Consider the following 19,166-nt stretch of genomic DNA (forward strand, 5'->3'; position numbering starts at 1 on the left):
TGGACAGGATGGATCTTTTTACTCAGTCTGATTCAAATACTAACCTCTTCCAGAAACATTCTCACAGACATACCCAGAAATAATATTCTACCAGCTATCCGGGTATTACTTGGGCTGGTGAAGTTGACACATGAAATTAACTATCACACTGGTCATGCATCAATGGACATTTAGGTTGTTTCCGCCTTTTGGCTATTGTGAATAATGCCGCTATGAACATTGGTGTACAGATACCAGTTTGAGTTCCTGCTTTCAGTAGTTTTGAGTACTATGAAATTTCTGGATCATGTGTTAATTCTGGTTTAATTCTTTTTTTTTTTTTTTTTTGAGATGGAATCTCGCTCTGTCGCCCACGCTGGAGTGCAGTGGCCGGATCTCAGCTCACTGCAAGCTCCGCCTCCCGGGTTCACGCCATTCTCCTGCCTCAGCCTCCCGAGTAGCTGGGACTACAGGCGCCCGCCACCTCGCCCGGCTAGTTTTTTGTATTTTTTAGTAGAGACGGGGTTTCACCGTGTTAGTCAAGATGGTCTCGATCTCCTGACCTCGTGATCCACCCGTCTCGGCCTCCCAAAGTGCTGGGATTACAGGCTTGAGCCACCGCGCCCGGCCTATTCTGGTTTAATTCTTTTTTTTTTTTTTTTTTTTTTTTTTTTTTTTTTTTTTTTTTTGAGACAGAGTCTCACGCTGTTGCCCAGGCTGGAGTGCAGTGGCGCGATCTCGGCTCACTGCAAGCTCCGCCTCCTGGGTTCACGCCATTCTCCTGCCTCAGCCTCCTGCGTAGGTAGGACTACAGGCGCCCGCCACCGCGCCCGGCTAATTTTTTGTATTTTTAGTAGAGACGGGGTTTCACTGTGGTCTCGATCTCCTGACCTTGTGATCCGCCCGCCTCGGCCTCCCAAAGTGCTGGGATTACAGGCTTGAGCCACCGCGCCCGGCCTCTGGTTTAATTCTTTTGAGGAACTGCCATACTGTTTTCCAGAGCGACTGCACCATTTTACATTCCCACCAGCAATTCACAAGTGTTTCAATTTCTCCACATGTTCTCCACATCTCCACATTTCTCAGCAAACAGCTGTTATCTTGTTTTTCTGATAACAGCCATCCTAATGGGTGTGAAGTGGTATCTCTTTGTTTTTTTGTTTTTGTTTTTGTTTTGATACAGCCTCTCTCTCTGTCGCCCAGGCTGGAGCGCAGTGGCGCGATCTCAGCTCACTGCAAGCTCCACCTCCCGGGTTCACGCCATTCTCCTGTCTCAGCCTCCGGGTTCACACCATTCTCCTGTCTCAGCCTCCGGAGTAGCTGGGACTACAAGGCACCCACCACCACACCCAGCTAATTTTTTTGTATTTTTAGTAGAGACGGGGTTTCACCGTGTTAGCCAGGATGGTTTCGATCTCCTGACCTCGTGATCTGCCTGCCTTGGCCTCCCAAAGTGCTGGGATTACAGGCGTGAGCTACCGCGCCCGGCCTATCATTAGTTCTTTATATGTTCTGGGTATTAATCCTTATCAGATACGTAATTTGCAAATGTTTCCTACCATTCTGTGGGTTGATTTTTTACTCCAGTATATTGTATTTGATGTACAAACGTTTTTAATTTTTATAAGCCTCATTTATTTTTTTCTTTTGTGGCCTGTGCTTTTATGTTGTATCCAATAAATCACGGCCAAATTCAATGTCATGAATATTATACAACATAAATAACATAATAAAAACATAAATAACAACATATAAACAATAAAAAACATACGGTACTATGTCTTTTTCTGAGTTTATAGTTTTAGGTCCTACATTTAGGTATTTGGTCCCTTTTTAGTTATTTTTTTGAGACAGGGTCACACTCTGTCGCTTAGGCTGGAGTGCAGTGGCACAGCTCACTGCCGTGAACTTGAACTCCTGGGCTCAAGTGATCCCCTGTCTCAACCTCCTGAGTAGCTGAGACTACAGGCATGCACCACCATGCCCAGCTAATTTTTTTCTTTTCTTTTTTTCTTTTTTTTTTTCTTTTGGCTTTTGTAAAGATAGGATCTTGCTATGTTGACCAGGCTGGTTTCGAACTCCCACGTTCAAGTGATCCTCCCGCCTTGGCTTCCCAAAGTGTGGGAATTACTGATGTGAGTCACCAGGTCAAGCATTTGATCCATTTTGAGTTAATTTTTGTATATAGTGTTAGGTAAGGGTTAACTTCATTCTTTTGCATGTGGATACCCAGTTTTCCCAAAACCATTTGTTGAAAAGATTGTTCTTTCCCCCGTTGAATGGTCTTGGCACTCTTGTTGGAAATAATTCAGCTGTATATGGAAAGGTTTTATTTATTTATTTATTTATTTATTTATTTATTTATTTATTTATTTTTGAGACGGAGTCTCACGCTGTCACCCAGGCTAGAGTGCCGTGGCGTGATCTCGTGGGTTCACACCATTCTCCTGCCTCAGCCTCCCAAGTAGCTGGGACTACAGGCGCCTGCCACCACGCCCGGCTAATTTTTTTTTTTTTTTTTGTATTTTTAGTAGAGACGGGGTTTCACTGTGTTGGCCAGGATGGTCTCGATCTCCTGACCTTGTGATCCACCTGCCTTGGCCTCCCAAAGTGCTGGGATTACAGACATGAGCCACCGTGCCTGGCCAAGGAAAGGTTTTATTTTTATGGGCTCTCTATTCTGTACTATCGGTCATAGTGTCTATCTTTTTTTTTTTTTCGAGACAGAATTTTGCTCTTGTTGCCCAGGCTGGAGTGTAATGGCTCGATCTTGGCTCACCACAACCTCCACCTCCCGGGTTCAAGTGATTCTCCTGCCTCAGCCTCCCAAGTAGCTGGGATTACAGGCATGAGCCACCATGCCTGGTTAATTTTGTGTTTTAGTAGAGATGGGGTTTCTCCATGTCAGTTAGGCTGGTCTTGAACACCTGACCTCAAGTGATCCGCCCGCCTCAGCCTCCCAAAGTGCTGGGATTACAAGCGTGAGCCACTGCAGCTGGCCTGTATGTCTGCCTTTATGCTAATATAACGCTGTTTCGATTACTGTAGCTTTGTAGTAAGTTTTGGAATCAGAAAATATGAGTCCTCCACCTTTGTTTCTCTTTTTTAAGATTGTTTTGGTTATTTGGGTCCCTTGAGACTCCATATGGACTTAAGAGTGGACTTTTCTATTTCCTCAAAAGAGAATCAAGATTTTTGACATGGGAGAAATATGTAAAGTGACTAAGGTTAAGTTAAAACCCTGGTAATTCTAGCCAGGCACGGTGGCTCACACCCATAATCCCAGCACTTTGGGAGGCCAAGGCAGGTGGATCACAAGGTCAGGAGTGCAAGATCAGCCTGGCAAGATGGTGAAACCCTGTCTCTACTAAAAATACAAAAATTAGCCAGGCATGGTGGCGGGCGCCTGTAACCCCAGCTACTCAGGAGGCTGAGGCAGAGAATTGCTTGAACCCAGGAGGCAGAGGTTACAGTGAGCCTGGGCAACAGAGCGAGACTCCATCTAGAAAATCATCATCATCATCATCATAATTAATAAATAAATAAAAATTTAAAAACCTTGTAATTCTAAATTTGAATAGGAAACATTAGTATGAACTCCTGATGCATTTCATATTTTAAAAAATTACAGTCAGGCGCGGTGGCTCACGCCTGTAATCCCAGCACTTTGGGAGGCCGAGGCGGGGAGATGACAAGGTCAGGAGATCAAGACCATCCTGGCCAACATGGTGAAACCCCGTCTCTACTAAAATACAAAAAATTAGCCAGGCATGGTGGCACGCGCCTGTAGTCCCAGCTACTCGGGAGGCTGAGGCAGGGGAATCACTTGAACCTGGGAGGCAGAGGTTGCAGTGAGCCGAGATCACGCCATTATACTCCAGCCTGGTGAATGAGCAAGACTCCATCTCAAAAAAAAAAAAAAAAAATTACTAACTATTCACCGAAAACATCTACAATGACTGACTCAGTAGCAATAAATATCTGAAGTACTCAAGCTGTAGTCTCTAAATAACATTTCCTACTAAGAAAAATCAGGACTCCTTGGAAAGCTGTCGGATTTCAGATCTGGGGCAGAAAATTTACTAGATGAGTCTAGAAACATCTTCTCAGGCTGGGCGCTGTGGCTCATGCCTGTAATCCCAGCACCGTGGGAGGCTGAGGCAGGTGGATCACCTGAGGTCAGGAGTTCGAGACCAACCTGACCGACATGGAAACCCTATCTCTACTAAAAATACAAAAATTAGCTGGGCGTGGTGGCACATCCCTGTAATCCCAGCTACTTGGGAGGCTGAGGCAGGAGAATTGCTTGAACCTGGGAGGCAGAGGTTGCAGTGAGCCGAGATTGCACCATTGCACTCCAGCGTGAGCAACAAGAGCAAAACTCCGTCTCAAAAAAAAAAAAAAAGAAAAAAGAAAAGAAACATTTTTTCATATCAGATAGCAAGGAAGCTATCACAGGCTACTGCAATTGCTTATTATTATTATTATTATTTTTTTTTTTTTTTTTTTTTGAGACGGAGTCTTGCTCTGTCGCCCAGGCTGGAGTGCAGTGGCCAGATCGCAGCTCACTGCAAGCTCCACCTCCCGGGTTCACGCCATTCTCCTGCCTCAGCCTCCCGAGTAGCTGGGACTACAGGCGCCCGCCACCTCGCCTGGCTAGGTTTTTTTGTACTTTTTAATAGAGACGGGGTTTCACCGTGTTCGCCAGGATGGTTTCGATCTCCTGACCTCATGATCCGCCCGTCTCGGCCTCCCAAAGTGCTGGGATTACAGGCTTGAGCCACCGCGCCTGGCCTTTATTATTATTTTTAATAGACATAGGGATCGTGCCATGTTGAACAGGCTGGTCTTAAACTCCTGGCCTCAATAAATCTTCCCCATTCAGCCTTCCAAAGTGCTAGGATTACACGTATGAGCCACCAAGACTCATATATTGGAATTGTGTCAAAAGGACTGAAGAACTAACATGAAGAGGTTCTCCCTAACCAAAGATGAATAATTTGAATTTCAATAAGAATAACTATAATTGATTAAAACACAGCTAATATATTTAAATCCATGCATTCATTAAGATTTTTAAAAACTCAGCCAGGTTTGGTAGTTCATGCCTGTAATTCTAACACTTTGGGAGGCTGAGACAGGAGGATCGCCTGAGTTCAGAGGTTCAAGACCAGCCTTGGCAACACAGCAAGACCTTGTGTCTACTAAAAATTAAAAAAAAAAGAAATTAACCGAGTGTGGTGGTACACGCTGTTAGTCCTAGCTACTTGGGAGGCTAAGGTGGGTGGACTGCTTGAGCCCAGGAGTTTGAGGCTGCAGTGTCATGCCACAGCATTCCAGCATGGCGACAGAGTGAGACCCTGCCTCAAAAAATTGTTTTCTTTTTAATTAGCTGGGTGTGGTGGTGAGTGCTTATGGTCCCAGCTATTTGGGAGGCCTAGGTAAGAGGATCCCAACTGATAGGGGGGTTGGTGGGAGAAAAAGTAGGTTTATTGGTTTATTCTGAAAGCCAACAAGACTGAGAGGATGGTGTAGTAGCGTTCTAAAGTACCGTTTTAAGTCAGTACAATCTTAGACTCTTTCTATGTTAAGGGCAGGGAAGAGGAGGAGGGTGTGACCAAGAGGTACCCCATGGCAGACATCTGGGCAGCAGCGAGGGGCCAAGGAGGTTGGGAACTTCTTTGTCCTTGGTCTAGTCACAATGCTCCTATAAATCTTTAAGAAAACATAGTTGTTTACATACTTCTTTAACCCCAGACTAAGTTTTAAAAACTACATGATTGCTGTTTTTGCATATTAGCTCAGTGCTCTAAAGCTTACGGTAGCAAAAAATTAGAAGTCCAAATGCCCATGGCCGGGCGCGGTGGCTCACGCCTGTAATAGCACTTTGGGAGGCCGAGACAGGCAGATCACTCATGAGGCTGAGGCAGGAGAATCACTTGAACCTGGGAGGCAGAGGTTACAGTGAGCCAAGATGGCACTATTGCACTCCAGCCTGGGCGACAAGAGAGAAACTCCATCTGAAAAAAATGAAAATAAAAATGTCCGTCTTCAGGATGACTAGATAAACAAACAGTGGTATATTTACACAACAAAACAGTATACAGCAGTGAAAAGTGAATTAACTGTGAAACAGATGAATCATAGTAATATGTTGAGTGAAAAAAGCAAGTAACAAAGGACAACAAATCATATGATGCCCTCTACATAAAAGTTCAAAACTGGCCGGGCGCGGTGGCTCAAGCCTGTAATCCCAGCACTTTGGGAGGCCGAGGCTGAGGTCAGGAGTTCGAGACCAGCCTGGCCAACATGGTAGAACCCCGTCTCTACTAAAAAAATACAAAAATTAGCCAGGAGTGGTGGTTGGCCCCTTTAAATCCCAGCTACTTGGGAGGCTGAGGGAGGAGAATCACTTGAACCCGGGAGGTGGAGGTTGCAGTGAGCTGAATGCCACTGCACTCCAGCCTGGACGACAGAGCGAGACTTCATCTCAAAAAAAAAAAGTTCAAAACTAAGGAAAACCAAACAATATATTGTGTAGGCATGCAGATATGAGTAATTTTTTTTTTTTTAATACAGAATTCTGGCCCAGGCGTGGTGGCTCATGCCTGTAATTCCACTTTGGGAGGCTGAGGTGTGAGTATCGCTTGAGCCCAGGAGTTTGAGACCAGCCTGGGCAACACAGCAAGACCCATCTCTAGTTATAATTAATTAATTAATTTAAGAAAATACAGAATTCTGGCCCAGCGTGGTGACTCATTCCTGTAATCCCAGCACTTTGTGAGGCCAAGGTGGAAGGAAAGTTGAGCTCAGGAGTTCAAGGACAGCCTAGACAACAAGGTTAAACCACTTCTCTACAAAAAAATACAAAAACTTAGCCAGGCATGGTGGTGTGCTCCCATAGTCCCAGCTATGCAGGAGGCTGAAGTGGGAGGATTGCTTGATCCTAGGTGGTAGAGGCTGCAGTGAGCCAAGACTGTGCCACTACACTCCAGCCTGGGCGACAGAGCGCGAGCCTGTCTCAAAAAATAAATACATACAATACAATACAATACAACGCAGAATTCTGCACGGTGGTGGTCCCTTAAGTTTTGCAATGGGTACACGGGTGTTTATGGTATTAATTTAAAAGTTATAAATATACATGAATTTTAAGAAGAGGATCCATGCAAGGTTTAATGATAATTGTATGTCATCCATTCGCTCAACTGAAGTCGGCCTTCCCCGCCCCCTGCCAAAAGTAAACACTTTTCTAATCAGGGCCAGCCACTGGAGAAACTGAAATGAGTGGGCGGGGTGCTAACTCTATTTTCACTTTTCTCTTCCTGTTTCTTCAGAGCCTGGGAAACAAGTCAGAATTTCCAGTCTTTTCCAATTCCCACATGATTTCCTAATTCAAGACGAATTCAGAGAAAATAAGTCTTTCTCCATCTGGAGAAGACTCCGCCCCCTGGAGCATCCTCCTTCGGGGATGAGGCCTGAGGTGGGGCTGCGCCAGCCCCAGCCCCCACAAGGACGCGCCTTGGGCTTGGTCTTGGGGGAGCTACCCGCACTGTGGGGTCACATGACAGAATTAGTGGTCAGCCCTAGCTGGAGGTCCAGGGCAAACACAGGCGGGGGCAGTGGGGTTGGGGGTTGTGGCCCTGCTGATTCGAGTGTCCCCTGTGGGTTCCGGACCTTCTGAGATACAAGCGCCAGGCTTCAGAGACGAAGCTCCGGGGTTTACCCCTGGGGACCCCCTGCTCCTGCAGCCGCTGAGGGCCGGCAGTTTGGCTGCATAGTAAGCTGGCGCTTTAGCTGGAGAGGGACGAGCTCTCGGCCAGCTCGCCAGCGGGAGGGCCTCAAGTTGTCCCATCCGGGCTGCAGGCTCCGCAAAGCTCCCTGATGCACTGTCAGAGGGGGAGGTCCGGCCGCTCCCCTTCCCCTACAGCCGCATCTAGAGTGGGGTAGGTTGGACATTTTAACGTGCTTCTGAGACAGTCACCACCGAAAGGCACCTTTAGCGATGAGGAAACCGGCGTGGAGTTCAACCACCCGGCCTCTGCGGAGCAGAAGGCCCGACTGGGCCTTTCCCTGCGCGGGGCGGGCGGCCGCAGCCCCGTAGCCCGGGCTTTGCTCCAGACCCGGCCCAGAGTGACATCACCAAACTCCGCCGATCGGTGGGAGGGGGCCCTGAAATCCCCTAAAAACAAAGTGAGTAATCGGCGGACCCGCCCTCCAGGCGGGGCCGGGACCCGGGAGCTAGCCGAACCACCGGGCACACCAGCCTCTTCGTCTCCGGCGACGCGCGCACTTGGCCCCGGCCCCCGGCAGCGGCTGTGCGCGCGGCCTCTTCGTCCTCCGCGCGGCGCGCACTTGCTCCCGGCCCCTTCGCCGGGCGGCGGCGGGGCAGCGCGCAGGCGCGGCCGGATTCCGGGCAGTGACGCGACGGCGGGCGCGCGCGGCGCATTTCCGCCTCTGGCGAATGGCTCGGCTGTAGTGCACGCCGCGGGCCCAGCTGCGACCCCGGCCCCGCCCCCGGGACCCCGGCCATGGACGGTGAGGTCGCCCTCTGACCCCGCGGGGTGGCCGCGCCGGGACCGCCCCGGCTGTGGCGGGAGGCCCCGCGCCGCTTTCCGCCCCTTCCTGCGCCGACTGGCGCTGCGCAGGGAGCGGTCGGCCTGCCGGATGGTGGCGCGGGGCGGGGCAGGCGGGGAGGGGTCTGACTCAGTTTCCCCTCTGGGTGGAGGGGGGCCCTTGACTCAGCATCCTCCCTGGGTGGGGGAGCAGAGGGAGCCTTGACTCAGTTTCCCTCCACACCGTCCATGGGGGCAGCTCTGGCTTCGTTTCCCTATTAGGGGAGAACGCATCTGATTCAGTTTCCTCTCTGGATGGAGGTGGGGCGTGCCCTCCCTCAGTTTTCCTTATGAAAGTACAACAGGCCCTGATTCGGCTTCCCTCGGGAGAAGGATTCCTTACCCCGTTTTCCCTCAAGAAGCAGGTGTTTCTGGTTCCTTTCCTCCACTCCTTAGTTTCACCGCAGGTTCTAGGAAGCAGGTCCTTACTCAGTTCCCCTGGGAGGGAGCCTGGCTTCTCTTCTCTGTGGAGAGCAGATACTCCCTTGTGAGGATGGGCAGTGGGTGTGTGCTGACCCTGATCTCCCTCCCCTTTCAGAACTGTTCCCCCTCATCTTCCCGGCAGGTAAGTGGCCCCCGCAGCAGTCCGGGAGGTGTTCCCTGGGGTAGGGCAGCGGGGGCAGCTGTCTAATGGGCCTGCGGTGTCCCCTGGCAGAGCCAGCCCAGGCCTCTGGCCCTTATGTGGAGATCATTGAGCAGCCCAAGCAGCGGGGCATGCGCTTCCGCTACAAGTGCGAGGGGCGCTCCGCGGGCAGCATCCCAGGCGAGAGGAGCACAGATACCACCAAGACCCACCCCACCATCAAGGTCAGCACTGCACCAGGGTGTGCGGGGAAGGGACTGTGGAACCCCAGCCCTCTGTGTTTGGGAGTCAGGTTTGGATGTCTGGGCCTCTGTACTTTGGACAGATCAATGGCTACACAGGACCAGGGACAGTACGCATCTCCCTAGTCACCAAGGACCCTCCTCACCGGCCTCACCCCCACGAGCTTGTAGGAAAGGACTGCCGGGATGGCTTCTATGAGGCTGAGCTCTGCCCGGACCGCTGCATCCACAGGTGAGCTCCCTGCAGGCTAGGAGGCCCAGCATGAGGGAACAGGAGGCGGGCTATGAAGTAGCCGCTACAGTGTTACTCCTTTCTGGACACAGGGCAGAGTTGCTTACTTCTTGCTCTGACTCAGCTCTGCAAGTAAACTCTCTTTGTCTTGAAATGATCTATTTGTACCTCTACTCTAGCACAGATAAGAGCTCCAAGGGATATGGATGGGTCCCTAATCACTTCTGAATCCCTGACCCCTGTAGCTGGAAGGACAAGTCCCTTGGAGTCATGTCTCTTGTTTGAGAAAGAAAACCACTGAACCAACACTCTCCCCTGGAGGTGACATTGCAGTTGACAGAAACAGGCCTTAAAAAAATATACAGGCCAGGCATAGTGGCTCATGCTTATAATTCTAGCACTTCCGGAGGCCAAGGCAGGAAGATCTCTTGAGCCTGGGAGTTCAAGACTAACCAAGGCAACATAGTGAGACCCTATCTCTACAAAAAAATAAGAAATTAGCTGGGTATGGTGACTTGTGCCTATAGTCCCAGCTACTTGGGAGGCTGATGTGGGAGGATCACCTGAGCCCAGGAGGTCACCGCTATGGCAAGCTATGATTACACCACGACACTTGGGTAGCAGAGCGACACCTTGTCGTGTTTTTTTTTTTTTTTTGAGACGGAGTCTTGCTCTGTCCCCAGGCTGGAGTGCAGTGGCGCAATCTCAGCTCCCTGCAACCTCTATCTGCCGGGTTTAGACCACTCTCCTGCCTCAGCTTCCCAAGTAGCTGGGACTACAGGTGCCCGCCACCACGCCCAGCTAATTTTTTTGCGTTTTTTTTTTTAGTAGAGAAGGGGTTTCACCATGTTACTCAGGATGTTCTCAATCTCCTTACCTCATGATCTGCCTGTCTCAGCCTCCCAAAGTGCTGGGATTACAGGTGTGAGCCACCGCACCCGGCCCAACACCCTGTCTCTTAAAAATAAATAAATACACAGATAAATAAACAAGGTGCTGTCAGAGTAACAATTTCAGTCCTGAAAATAAAACAAAGTCATAGGATAGAAGGATAACCTGGGGTGGGGGAGTTACGGGAGCTGGTGTGATGACTTTAGATTGGAAGGTCAGGGAAGGCCTCCCTCCTTGAATGGTGAGAAGGAGGAGAGAAGTAGGAAAAGAACATTCCAAGCCGACCAAACAAGTGCAGAGGCCTTGAGGTGGGAATGAGTGTCCTGTGTTTAGAGAATGGAAAAGAAGCGCCTGTGGTTGTAAGCAGGGAGCCCACGGGGAGGCTGGCAGGGGCGGGGGCACGGAGGTGCTTGTCAGCTGAGGGAAGGGACAGGGTTCATTGCAGCACAGTAGGAAGCCACTGGAGGGGGTCAAGCATGGAGCGATGGTCTGGGGGTGGGTGGGGGAGGAAGGAGCAGGCTGGGCAAGGCAGGAAGGTCCGGGCTGTGTGAGAGACAGCGGGACAGATGGCTGGGGGTGCTCAGTTTCCAGAACCTGGGAATCCAGTGTGTGAAGAAGCGGGACCTGGAGCAGGCTATCACTCAGCGCATCCAGACGAACAACAATCCCTTCCAAGGTGAGGGCTACCCTGCCTGCCGCCCCCGCACCCTCTGCCACCCTCCCTGGCCCGCCTTTCCTGCATCTCCCTCATTGGCCAGTACACGGTAAAGATGGACTCTTGGTGCCCATTCGGTACTCTCCCACTTTGCCATTGGGAAACTGAGGCCCAGGAGGGGACATGACATTCAGGTCACAGTGGAGTCACTGCTGGGTTCTGCCTCCTCTAGGACTTGTGTTTTACACACTCGCCAGCGGCCCTCCCAGAGCAGAGCTCCCTGCCCCAACTGGTCACACCTATATCCCCACTTCCCCTGCTCTCCTGATCACCTGTTTTCTTGCCAGTTCCTATAGAAGAACAGCGTGGGGACTACGACCTGAATGCTGTGCGGCTCTGCTTCCAGGTGACAGTGCGGGATCCATCAGGCAGGCCCCTCCGCCTGCCGCCTGTCCTTTCTCATCCCATCTTTGACAACCGTGAGTAGCGAGGGAGACACAGGAAGGGGAGAGGGTGGGCCTGGATAGGAGGAAGGGGTTGGGGTGAGTGTGGCCTGCAAGAGGTGCTCTGATTCATCAGTCATCTTGTGTATTCATCTTCTCTTCTGTGCCCAGCTCTTTGTTGGCTGGGGAGAGAAGGCAAAGAAGACCCAGAGCTGTCCTTGAGGTGTAGCTCCGGCCTGGCAGGGAGTCTAGCAGGGAGTCTGATGGGAAATGGGCATTTTCAGTATCGTGTGATGAGAAGGTGGTGTGCCCACAACTGCGATAATGACTCTAGGAAACGAACTCCCAGGAATAAGATAGTGTTCGAGAATGATGCTTCAGTGACAGAAGCCCGCAGACGAATTGGGCTGACTGATCAGCTGCAGTCTTTAATTAAGTAACCAGCAGGATGAATGGAAATAAAACGACTCTGGAACCCCAAAGATGGGAAACCAGGATAAACTGGGGGTCAGGAGGGAAGGGCTCATTGCCAAGGTGGGTATGGACTGACCTTAAAGATTGCTTTGGTCAGGTGGAGACACAGTGTGATCAGATTGGCACTCACTGGACTATAAGCTCCGTGAGAGCAGAGGTTTAGGTTTTGTATGTGGTTGTATTCTCCTTGCTTAGATCAGTAGGCAAATACTTGTTGAATTGGTTGGGGTGAGGAGCTAATAAGAAGGTCTGACTGTGGCTGCAAAGGTGTAGGTGGCAAGCTCTGGGCAACCTTGACTTGGGGCTAGGCAGGGAAGTTGCATCTCCTGCAGGCCACCCCGGGGACCTCTGGTGGCTCAGGTCATCCTTCCTTGTTCTCACTGCCTCAGGTGCCCCCAACACTGCCGAACTCAAGATCTGCCGAGTGAACCGAAACTCTGGCAGCTGCCTCGGTGGGGATGAGATCTTCCTACTGTGTGACAAGGTGCAGAAAGGTATACATCAGGAGGCAGGGGTGGGCTCTTGGGAGCAAGGGGTGAAGCTGAGCAGAGACGGGGCGTGGCAGGCAACTGGCTTTGGATACTTCCTCCTATGCCTCAGGGGCCTCAGGTGGGCCGAAGGGTGATATTAGAAGACAAGCATCCGAAGTTGAGGGGGAGACCGTGGAGGGTTAGACACACTGACCCACACTGCCACCCCATCTCCTGCAGAGGACATTGAGGTGTATTTCACGGGACCAGGCTGGGAGGCCCGAGGCTCCTTTTCACAAGCTGATGTGCACCGACAAGTGGCCATTGTGTTCCGGACCCCTCCCTACGCAGACCCCAGCCTGCAGGCTCCCGTGCGTGTCTCCATGCAGCTGCGGCGGCCTTCCGACCGGGAGCTCAGTGAGCCCATGGAATTCCAGTACCTGCCAGATACAGGTACACAGCTGGGATGGCAGCATCAGGGCAGCTGGGCTCTGCCATGAGAGAGAGGCCAAGACCGCATGTCTGGGGCTGTAGTTGAGGGCCAGAAGCTGGAGTCAGAGCTTGGGATTTATATGGTAATTGGAATCCATTTCTTGCCACATTTAATGATAAGGATACCTCAGACGTTGAGCTAGTACTACACATCTGCCCTATTCCAGGCATTTCACTGGATCACCTGATTCTAATGTCATGACCCTTTTGAAGTAGGAGATAGTGTCTGACTTGCTTGGGTTCACGTGGCTAGTAAGTAGCAGAGTCAGCATTGGAACCCAGGCCATCTGGCTTCAAGGTCCTTTTGCCACACTGGTTGTCTTGTCACTACCATAGAGCTCAGCCACATTTTGGTCAAGGTTTGAATGTCTACTTGGTACCAGGGCCTGTGCCAGGTATTGTGAATACAAAAAATGAGTAAGACAGGCTCCCTGCCCTCAGAATCTCAGTCACTTGAGGAAGACAAATATGCAAAACAGATCCTTAAGTCACAGAATGACATGTGAAACAGAGGTGTGTGCAGAGCAGCACGGGGGCACGGTGGCCTCCGGGGAGCTGGAGACAGCTGCATGGAGAAGGTGGCGTTGAAGCTGGAGAAAGACACGGAAGTGTGTTCTCTAGGCAGGTGGCCAAGCACCTGGAAGGGAAGGGGTGTTGGCAACTGCACGGCCTGTTTGGGGGCATCTTCGTGGTTTGAGCCGATGTTGGGCAGTGAGCAGGCTCAGAGGAGGGCGTGGTTAAGCTGAAGGCCTCTAAGCAGAGAAGTGACAGGAGCAGATTTGGAAGTTGACTCAGGAAGCCACATGTAGAAGATCAGAGACGAACAGACTCAAAGCGGGGAGGCCATTCTGGAAGATGTTGCTGTAGTCCAGGAAAAGAAGATGCGGCACAAACCTCGTAGAAGGAATAGCGAAGCAAGATCACATCTCCGCCACTGTCCTCAGTTACCCTTCAGCCCTGCAGCCATTTTGCATCTTACAGACCAAGCTCAGTCTCACCTCAGGACCTGTGTCTACCTATTGCCTCTGCTTGGAATGCCTGGCCCAAGGTTTTAATGCAGGTGGCTTATGCCAGTCCTTCCCTCTAAATTTAGACTGCCCCGACCTCACTTCCGGTATTGTTCCATCACCGTATCTTCCCTGAACCACTGTCACTTGAGATTTTCTGGTTTGTATATATGGTTGTGTCCCTCTCACTTTTTCACTAGGATGCCAACTTTTTGGGAGCAGACACCTTGTGTGCTTATGGCCACATCCCCAGTGTCTAGAAGGGAGGCTGGCACATAGTAGGTGCTTGATAAATATGTGTCAAGTTAGTGGTGGGGAGTGAGAGAAAAGAAGGTAATCATTCCAAGGTTTCTAGCTTGGGTGACAGGGCAGATGGCAGATGGATGGTCAGGAAATACAAGAGAAAGAATCCAGTTTTTGAGGGATGATGAGGTTGTCTTTGAATTAATGGAACTGAGGTGCTTTGGAGCTACTGAAGTACCATTGTAATTAGAAAGACAGTTCTGGGCCGGGCGCGGTGGCTCACGCCTGTAATCCCAGCACTTTGGGAGGCCGAGACGGGCGGATCACGAGGTCAGGAGATCGAGACCATCCTGGCTAACACGGTGAAACCCCATCTCTACTAAAAAGAAGTACAAAAAACTAGCCGGTCGAGGTGGCGGGCGCCTGTAGTCCCAGCTACTCGGGAGGCTGAGGCGGGAGAATGGCGTGAACCCGGGAGGCGGAGCTTGCAGTGAGCGGAGATCCGGCCACTGCACTCCAGCCTGGGCGACAGAGCGAGACTCCATCTCAAAAAAAAAAAAAAAAAAAAAAAAGAAAGACAGTTCTGAAAGCTCCGACTAAAATACGAAACCATTACAGATAAGAATAAGAGTCTGCTGAAGTGTTAAGGCAGTTGTGCCCCAGCTGCCCCAGAGTGGCAAGAAATTCTCACCGCCCTGGGTGGAGGCTGACAGTGAGCCAGGACGTGAGCAGTGCAGGAAGGCATGAGCTGGAGGCTGGGGCCCCCCAGGGCTCCTCTTTCCCCAGAGCACGGCCCCTGTACTCGGCCTCGCCATGTGGCCGTAGAGGGGCAGATTCAGCCAACAGAGGCCTCCAAAAGCTGTGGGATTCTCAGAACTGCTGGATGTCACACATCCCTTCTCACTGGCAGAGGAGGTTGGGAGAACGGGTCTTGGGAAAGCCTGGCTCCTCGGTTTCCTCCTGAGGGTCCTTTGAGAGCGTTGGGGGCCCACCTGAGGAGAGCAAGTCCCACTTCTCCCCCTTACTTTCCCAGACGATCGTCACCGGATTGAGGAGAAACGCAAAAGGACATATGAGACCTTCAAGAGCATCATGAAGAAGAGTCCTTTCAGCGGTGAGATGGGGACCGGGAAGGACAGAGAGAAAGGCAGCGGGGAGGGAGGGGACACCCTGGGGCTGAGAACTGACCCAGCCCTTGCCCTGCAGGACCCACTGACCCCCGGCCTCCACCTCGGCGCATTGCTGTGCCTTCCCGCAGCTCAGTTGTTCCCAAGCCAGGTAAGGATTTCCTTTTGTCCTACTGGAACGACAGGTTCAGCTCTGTTCAGCTGAGGAGCAGTGGAGATGCAGACTCTTGGGCCCCATTACAGACCTACTGAATCAGAGGCTTTGAAAGGATGGCGCAGGAACCAGCGACTTCTGGGACGCTAATGCATGCTGAAGCCTGGGAACCACTGTGCCAGTTAAATCCTGTACTGGGTATCTTGGGATTCAGAAGTTAAAAATGCAGAATCGGCCGGGCGCGGTGGCTCATGCCTGTAATCCCAGCACTTTGGGAGGCCGAGACGGGCAGATGACGAGGTCAGGAGATCGAGACCATCCTGGCTAACACGGTGAAACGCTGTCTCTCTTAAAAATACAAAACATTAGCCGGGCGAGGTGGCGGGCGCCTGTAGTCCCAGCTACTCGGGAGGCTGAGGCAGGAGAATGGCATGAACCTGGGAGGCGGAGCTTGCAGTGAGCTGAGATCACGCCACTGCACTCTAGCCTGGGCGACAGAGCGAGACTCCGTCTCAAAAAAAAAAAATGCAGAATCTCTGCTTTCATCTCTCACTTGAATTAGGGGGAACAAAAATCACTTCTGAATTAGCAAGACGTATGTGCCAGTGCGAGGCTCAAAAACTGACAAGCTGTCCACTTGAGGCCGCTGCTCACTTGATGCTCCATGGGCTCATTGCCTCTCAGGACTTAGTTTTTCAGCTGTAAACCGAGGAGTCCAGCTTGTCTCTCAAAGTGTCCCTTCCTTTAAAAGGCTGGGAGAGTTTTGTGGGCTTGAGTAGTCAGGGAGGACTCCAACGTGGAGGTGTGGCTAGAACTGGACCCTACAGGCTGGGTCAGATGGGGTAAGAGGAAGGAGATAGGGTGTTGGCAGTGACTTCCTAGAGAGGGATTGAGCCTAGGCGCCATCAAGAGGGGCTGGGGTAAGAGGACGGAGTGGATCTCTAGGGCTTTCTCTGACCCCTGCCTCTCTGTCTCTCTCCTCCAGCACCCCAGCCCTATCCCTTTACGTCATCCCTGAGCACCATCAACTATGATGAGTTTCCCACCATGGTGTTTCCTTCTGGGCAGATAAGCCAGGCCTCAGCCTTGGCCCCTCCCCAAGTCCTGCCCCAGGCTCCAGCCCCTGCCCCTGCTCCAGCCATGGTATCACCTCTGGCCCAGGCCCCAGTCCTAGCCCCAGGCCCTCCTCAGGCTGTGGCCCCACCTGCCCCCAAGCCCACCCAGGCTGGGGAAGGAACGCTGTCAGAGGCCTTGCTGCAGCTGCAGTTTGATGATGAAGACCTGGGGGCCTTGCTTGGCAACAGCACAGACCCAACCGTGTTCACAGACCTGGCATCAGTCGACAACTCGGAGTTTCAGCAGCTGCTGAACCAGGGCGTACCTGTGGCCCCCCACACAACTGAGCCCATGCTGATGGAGTACCCTGAGGCTATAACTCGCCTAGTGACAGGGGCCCAGAGGCCCCCTGACCCAGCTCCTGCTCCACTGGGGGCCCCGGGGCTCCCCAACGGCCTCCTTTCAGGAGATGAAGACTTCTCCTCCATTGCGGACATGGACTTCTCAGCCCTGCTGAGTCAGATCAGCTCCTAAGGGGTGATGCCTACCCTCCCCAGAGCACTGGCTTGCAGGGGATTGAAGCCCTCCCAGAGCACTTACGGATTCTGGTGGGGTGTGTTCCAGCTGCCCCCAACTTTGGTGATGTCTTCCTTGGAGGGGGAAGGCATATTTTATTCTTTTATTGGCAGTACCTGTATCTATCTCTCTTTTTGGAGGTGCTTAAGCAGAAGCATTAACTTCTCTGGAAAGGGGGAAGCTGGGGAAACTCAAACTCTTCCCCTGTCCTGATGGTCAGCTCACTTCTCTGTATGGAACTATGGGGTCCCCCATCCCCATCCTGCAGCTTCTAGTACTCTCCTAGAGAGAGAAGCAGGCTAGAGGTAAGGCCTTTGAGCCCACACAGCCTTATTATCAAGTGTCTTCCATCATGGATTCATTACACCTTGAAATAACGCCCCAGGTACCAGCCCCTCTATGGCATTGGCATTGTCGCTGTGCCTAACACCAGCATTTGAGGGGCTGGCCTTCGTGCCCCACAGAGGTCTCTGCCGGCTCTTTCCTTGCTCAGCTGTGGCTGAAGGAAACCAGTGGAACAACGCTGGCTCTCTCAAGGATCCAGAGGGGGTTTGGTCTGGGACTTCCCTGCTCTCCCTCTTCTCAAGTGCCTTAATTGAGGGCAAGTTGTTAAAGAGAGTCGGGGAGAGCAGGCTGGCAGCTCTCCAGTCAGGAGGCATAGTTTTCACCGAAGAATCAAAGCACTTGGACTCTTGCTCTTTCTACTCTTGAATTAATAAATCTGTTGCCAAGCTGGCTAGATTCGCTTTTTTTCAGCAGACACTGAGCACACACTTTGCTAGTCACATCAGGCCGGACATTGGTGGTAGAGAGCTGGGTGAATGCGTGCACTGTCCTCTGAGAGCCTGCAGTCTGAGAATGCCCTTGGAAACCCCGAGTTACTGTCCAGTGGATGAAAACGGGCAACTAAGGCAGGAGTCCTAACACACCGAGAGCCTAGTAGGGCCCACTGACTGGGGATTGAGCAATTTCAGGAGTCTTCCCGGAGGCCCCATTTGCTCCAGGTCTTAGATCAGCTGAGAGTGGATCTCGCAGAGGGACTAGCCAGCGTCAGAGGTAAGAGAAACGATGTTCGAAAGATTTGATGGGGCCAGGAAATTTGGACTTAATTCCTTGGGTGGCCCAGGGAGTGTGTGCTTCTCTCTTGGGGATGTGTAGTGCCAGGTGAAGATCTACCCTGCCCCACCGATGCTTTGATACTCTGTTCTGGGAGGAACGGTGAAAGCTTCAATCCACAGCCTCAGGAAGCCAAAACAAAGGCCCAGCCGCAGCCCACAGGGCTACAGCTGGACGTACTTCCGCTTTGCCCCAGCGCAAGCTCAGAGCAAATAGCGCTGGCCGGCTTGGTCCCCCAGTTCTCGAGTGCGCAGGCGCACAAGGAGACCTCAGCGACCGGAGGCCGAGTCCCGCATCTGGGGGAAATCCCCGCCGAAGCCGATGGCGTTTCCTCTGGGTTTCGCACTGCTGCGGGAGTACAACAGCAGGGGAAAAGGAGTTATCGTCAGCAGGACGCGTCCCAAAAGTCAGCGAGTCTGCTAGAAACACAAAAGACCCTGGGTGCAGGCTCCCATGGGCAGCGTCTGCGAGACTGCAGGCCGACTGCATCGATGAAGTGGAGCTTGCCCCGGGGCTCTGGCTCGCTGGGGATGGCCAGGGGCGGGGCCTGGAGCGAGGGCGGGCCTCGGCGGAACTCCTACGCGAGGGGCGGAGCCCGGGCTCGCGGTGTCCCGGTCAGGACCCGGGCGAAGCTGCCGGGTAGTCTCTGGGAGGCGGGGCCGGGGAGGAAGCGGGCGGGGTGAGAAGGCTCCTAAGCTGAGGAAGCCGATTGCTGAGCTGCGCAGGGACCCCGACCGGAGGTCCCCGACCCGAGGCCCAGAGGGAAACCAGGGAGCCCAGGCCATGCAGCCCATGCTGCGCCTCCCTCGCC

At 52.2% G+C, this 19,166-nt stretch overlaps 1 protein-coding gene across 36 annotated transcripts in view; it reads left to right on the forward strand.

Moving 5' to 3' along the window:
• RELA (RELA proto-oncogene, NF-kB subunit) overlaps positions 1-17,975 on the forward strand; it is a 55,114-nt gene extending 37,139 nt beyond the window's left edge. For 5 of the 36 annotated variants that reach the window (XM_077962342.1, XM_077962346.1, XM_077962347.1 and 2 more), the window contains 9 exons: positions 9,218-9,401; positions 9,503-9,651; positions 11,127-11,218; positions 11,545-11,676; positions 12,504-12,608; positions 12,825-13,037; positions 15,360-15,440; positions 15,533-15,604; positions 16,593-17,975. In XM_077962342.1, coding sequence (XP_077818468.1) covers positions 9,218-9,401; positions 9,503-9,651; positions 11,127-11,218; positions 11,545-11,676; positions 12,504-12,608; positions 12,825-13,037; positions 15,360-15,440; positions 15,533-15,604; positions 16,593-17,197 — 1,633 coding nt within the window. In that variant the 3' untranslated portion in view covers positions 17,198-17,975. The other 31 variants (XM_077962366.1, XM_077962355.1, XM_077962356.1 and 28 more) reach the window with 31 other exon arrangements.
• The last annotated feature ends 1,191 nt before the right edge of the window (positions 17,976-19,166 follow it).

This window comes from Macaca mulatta, chromosome 14 (genome assembly GCF_049350105.2).
Source record: "Macaca mulatta isolate MMU2019108-1 chromosome 14, T2T-MMU8v2.0, whole genome shotgun sequence".
Classification (NCBI taxonomy): Eukaryota; Metazoa; Chordata; class Mammalia; order Primates; family Cercopithecidae; genus Macaca; species Macaca mulatta.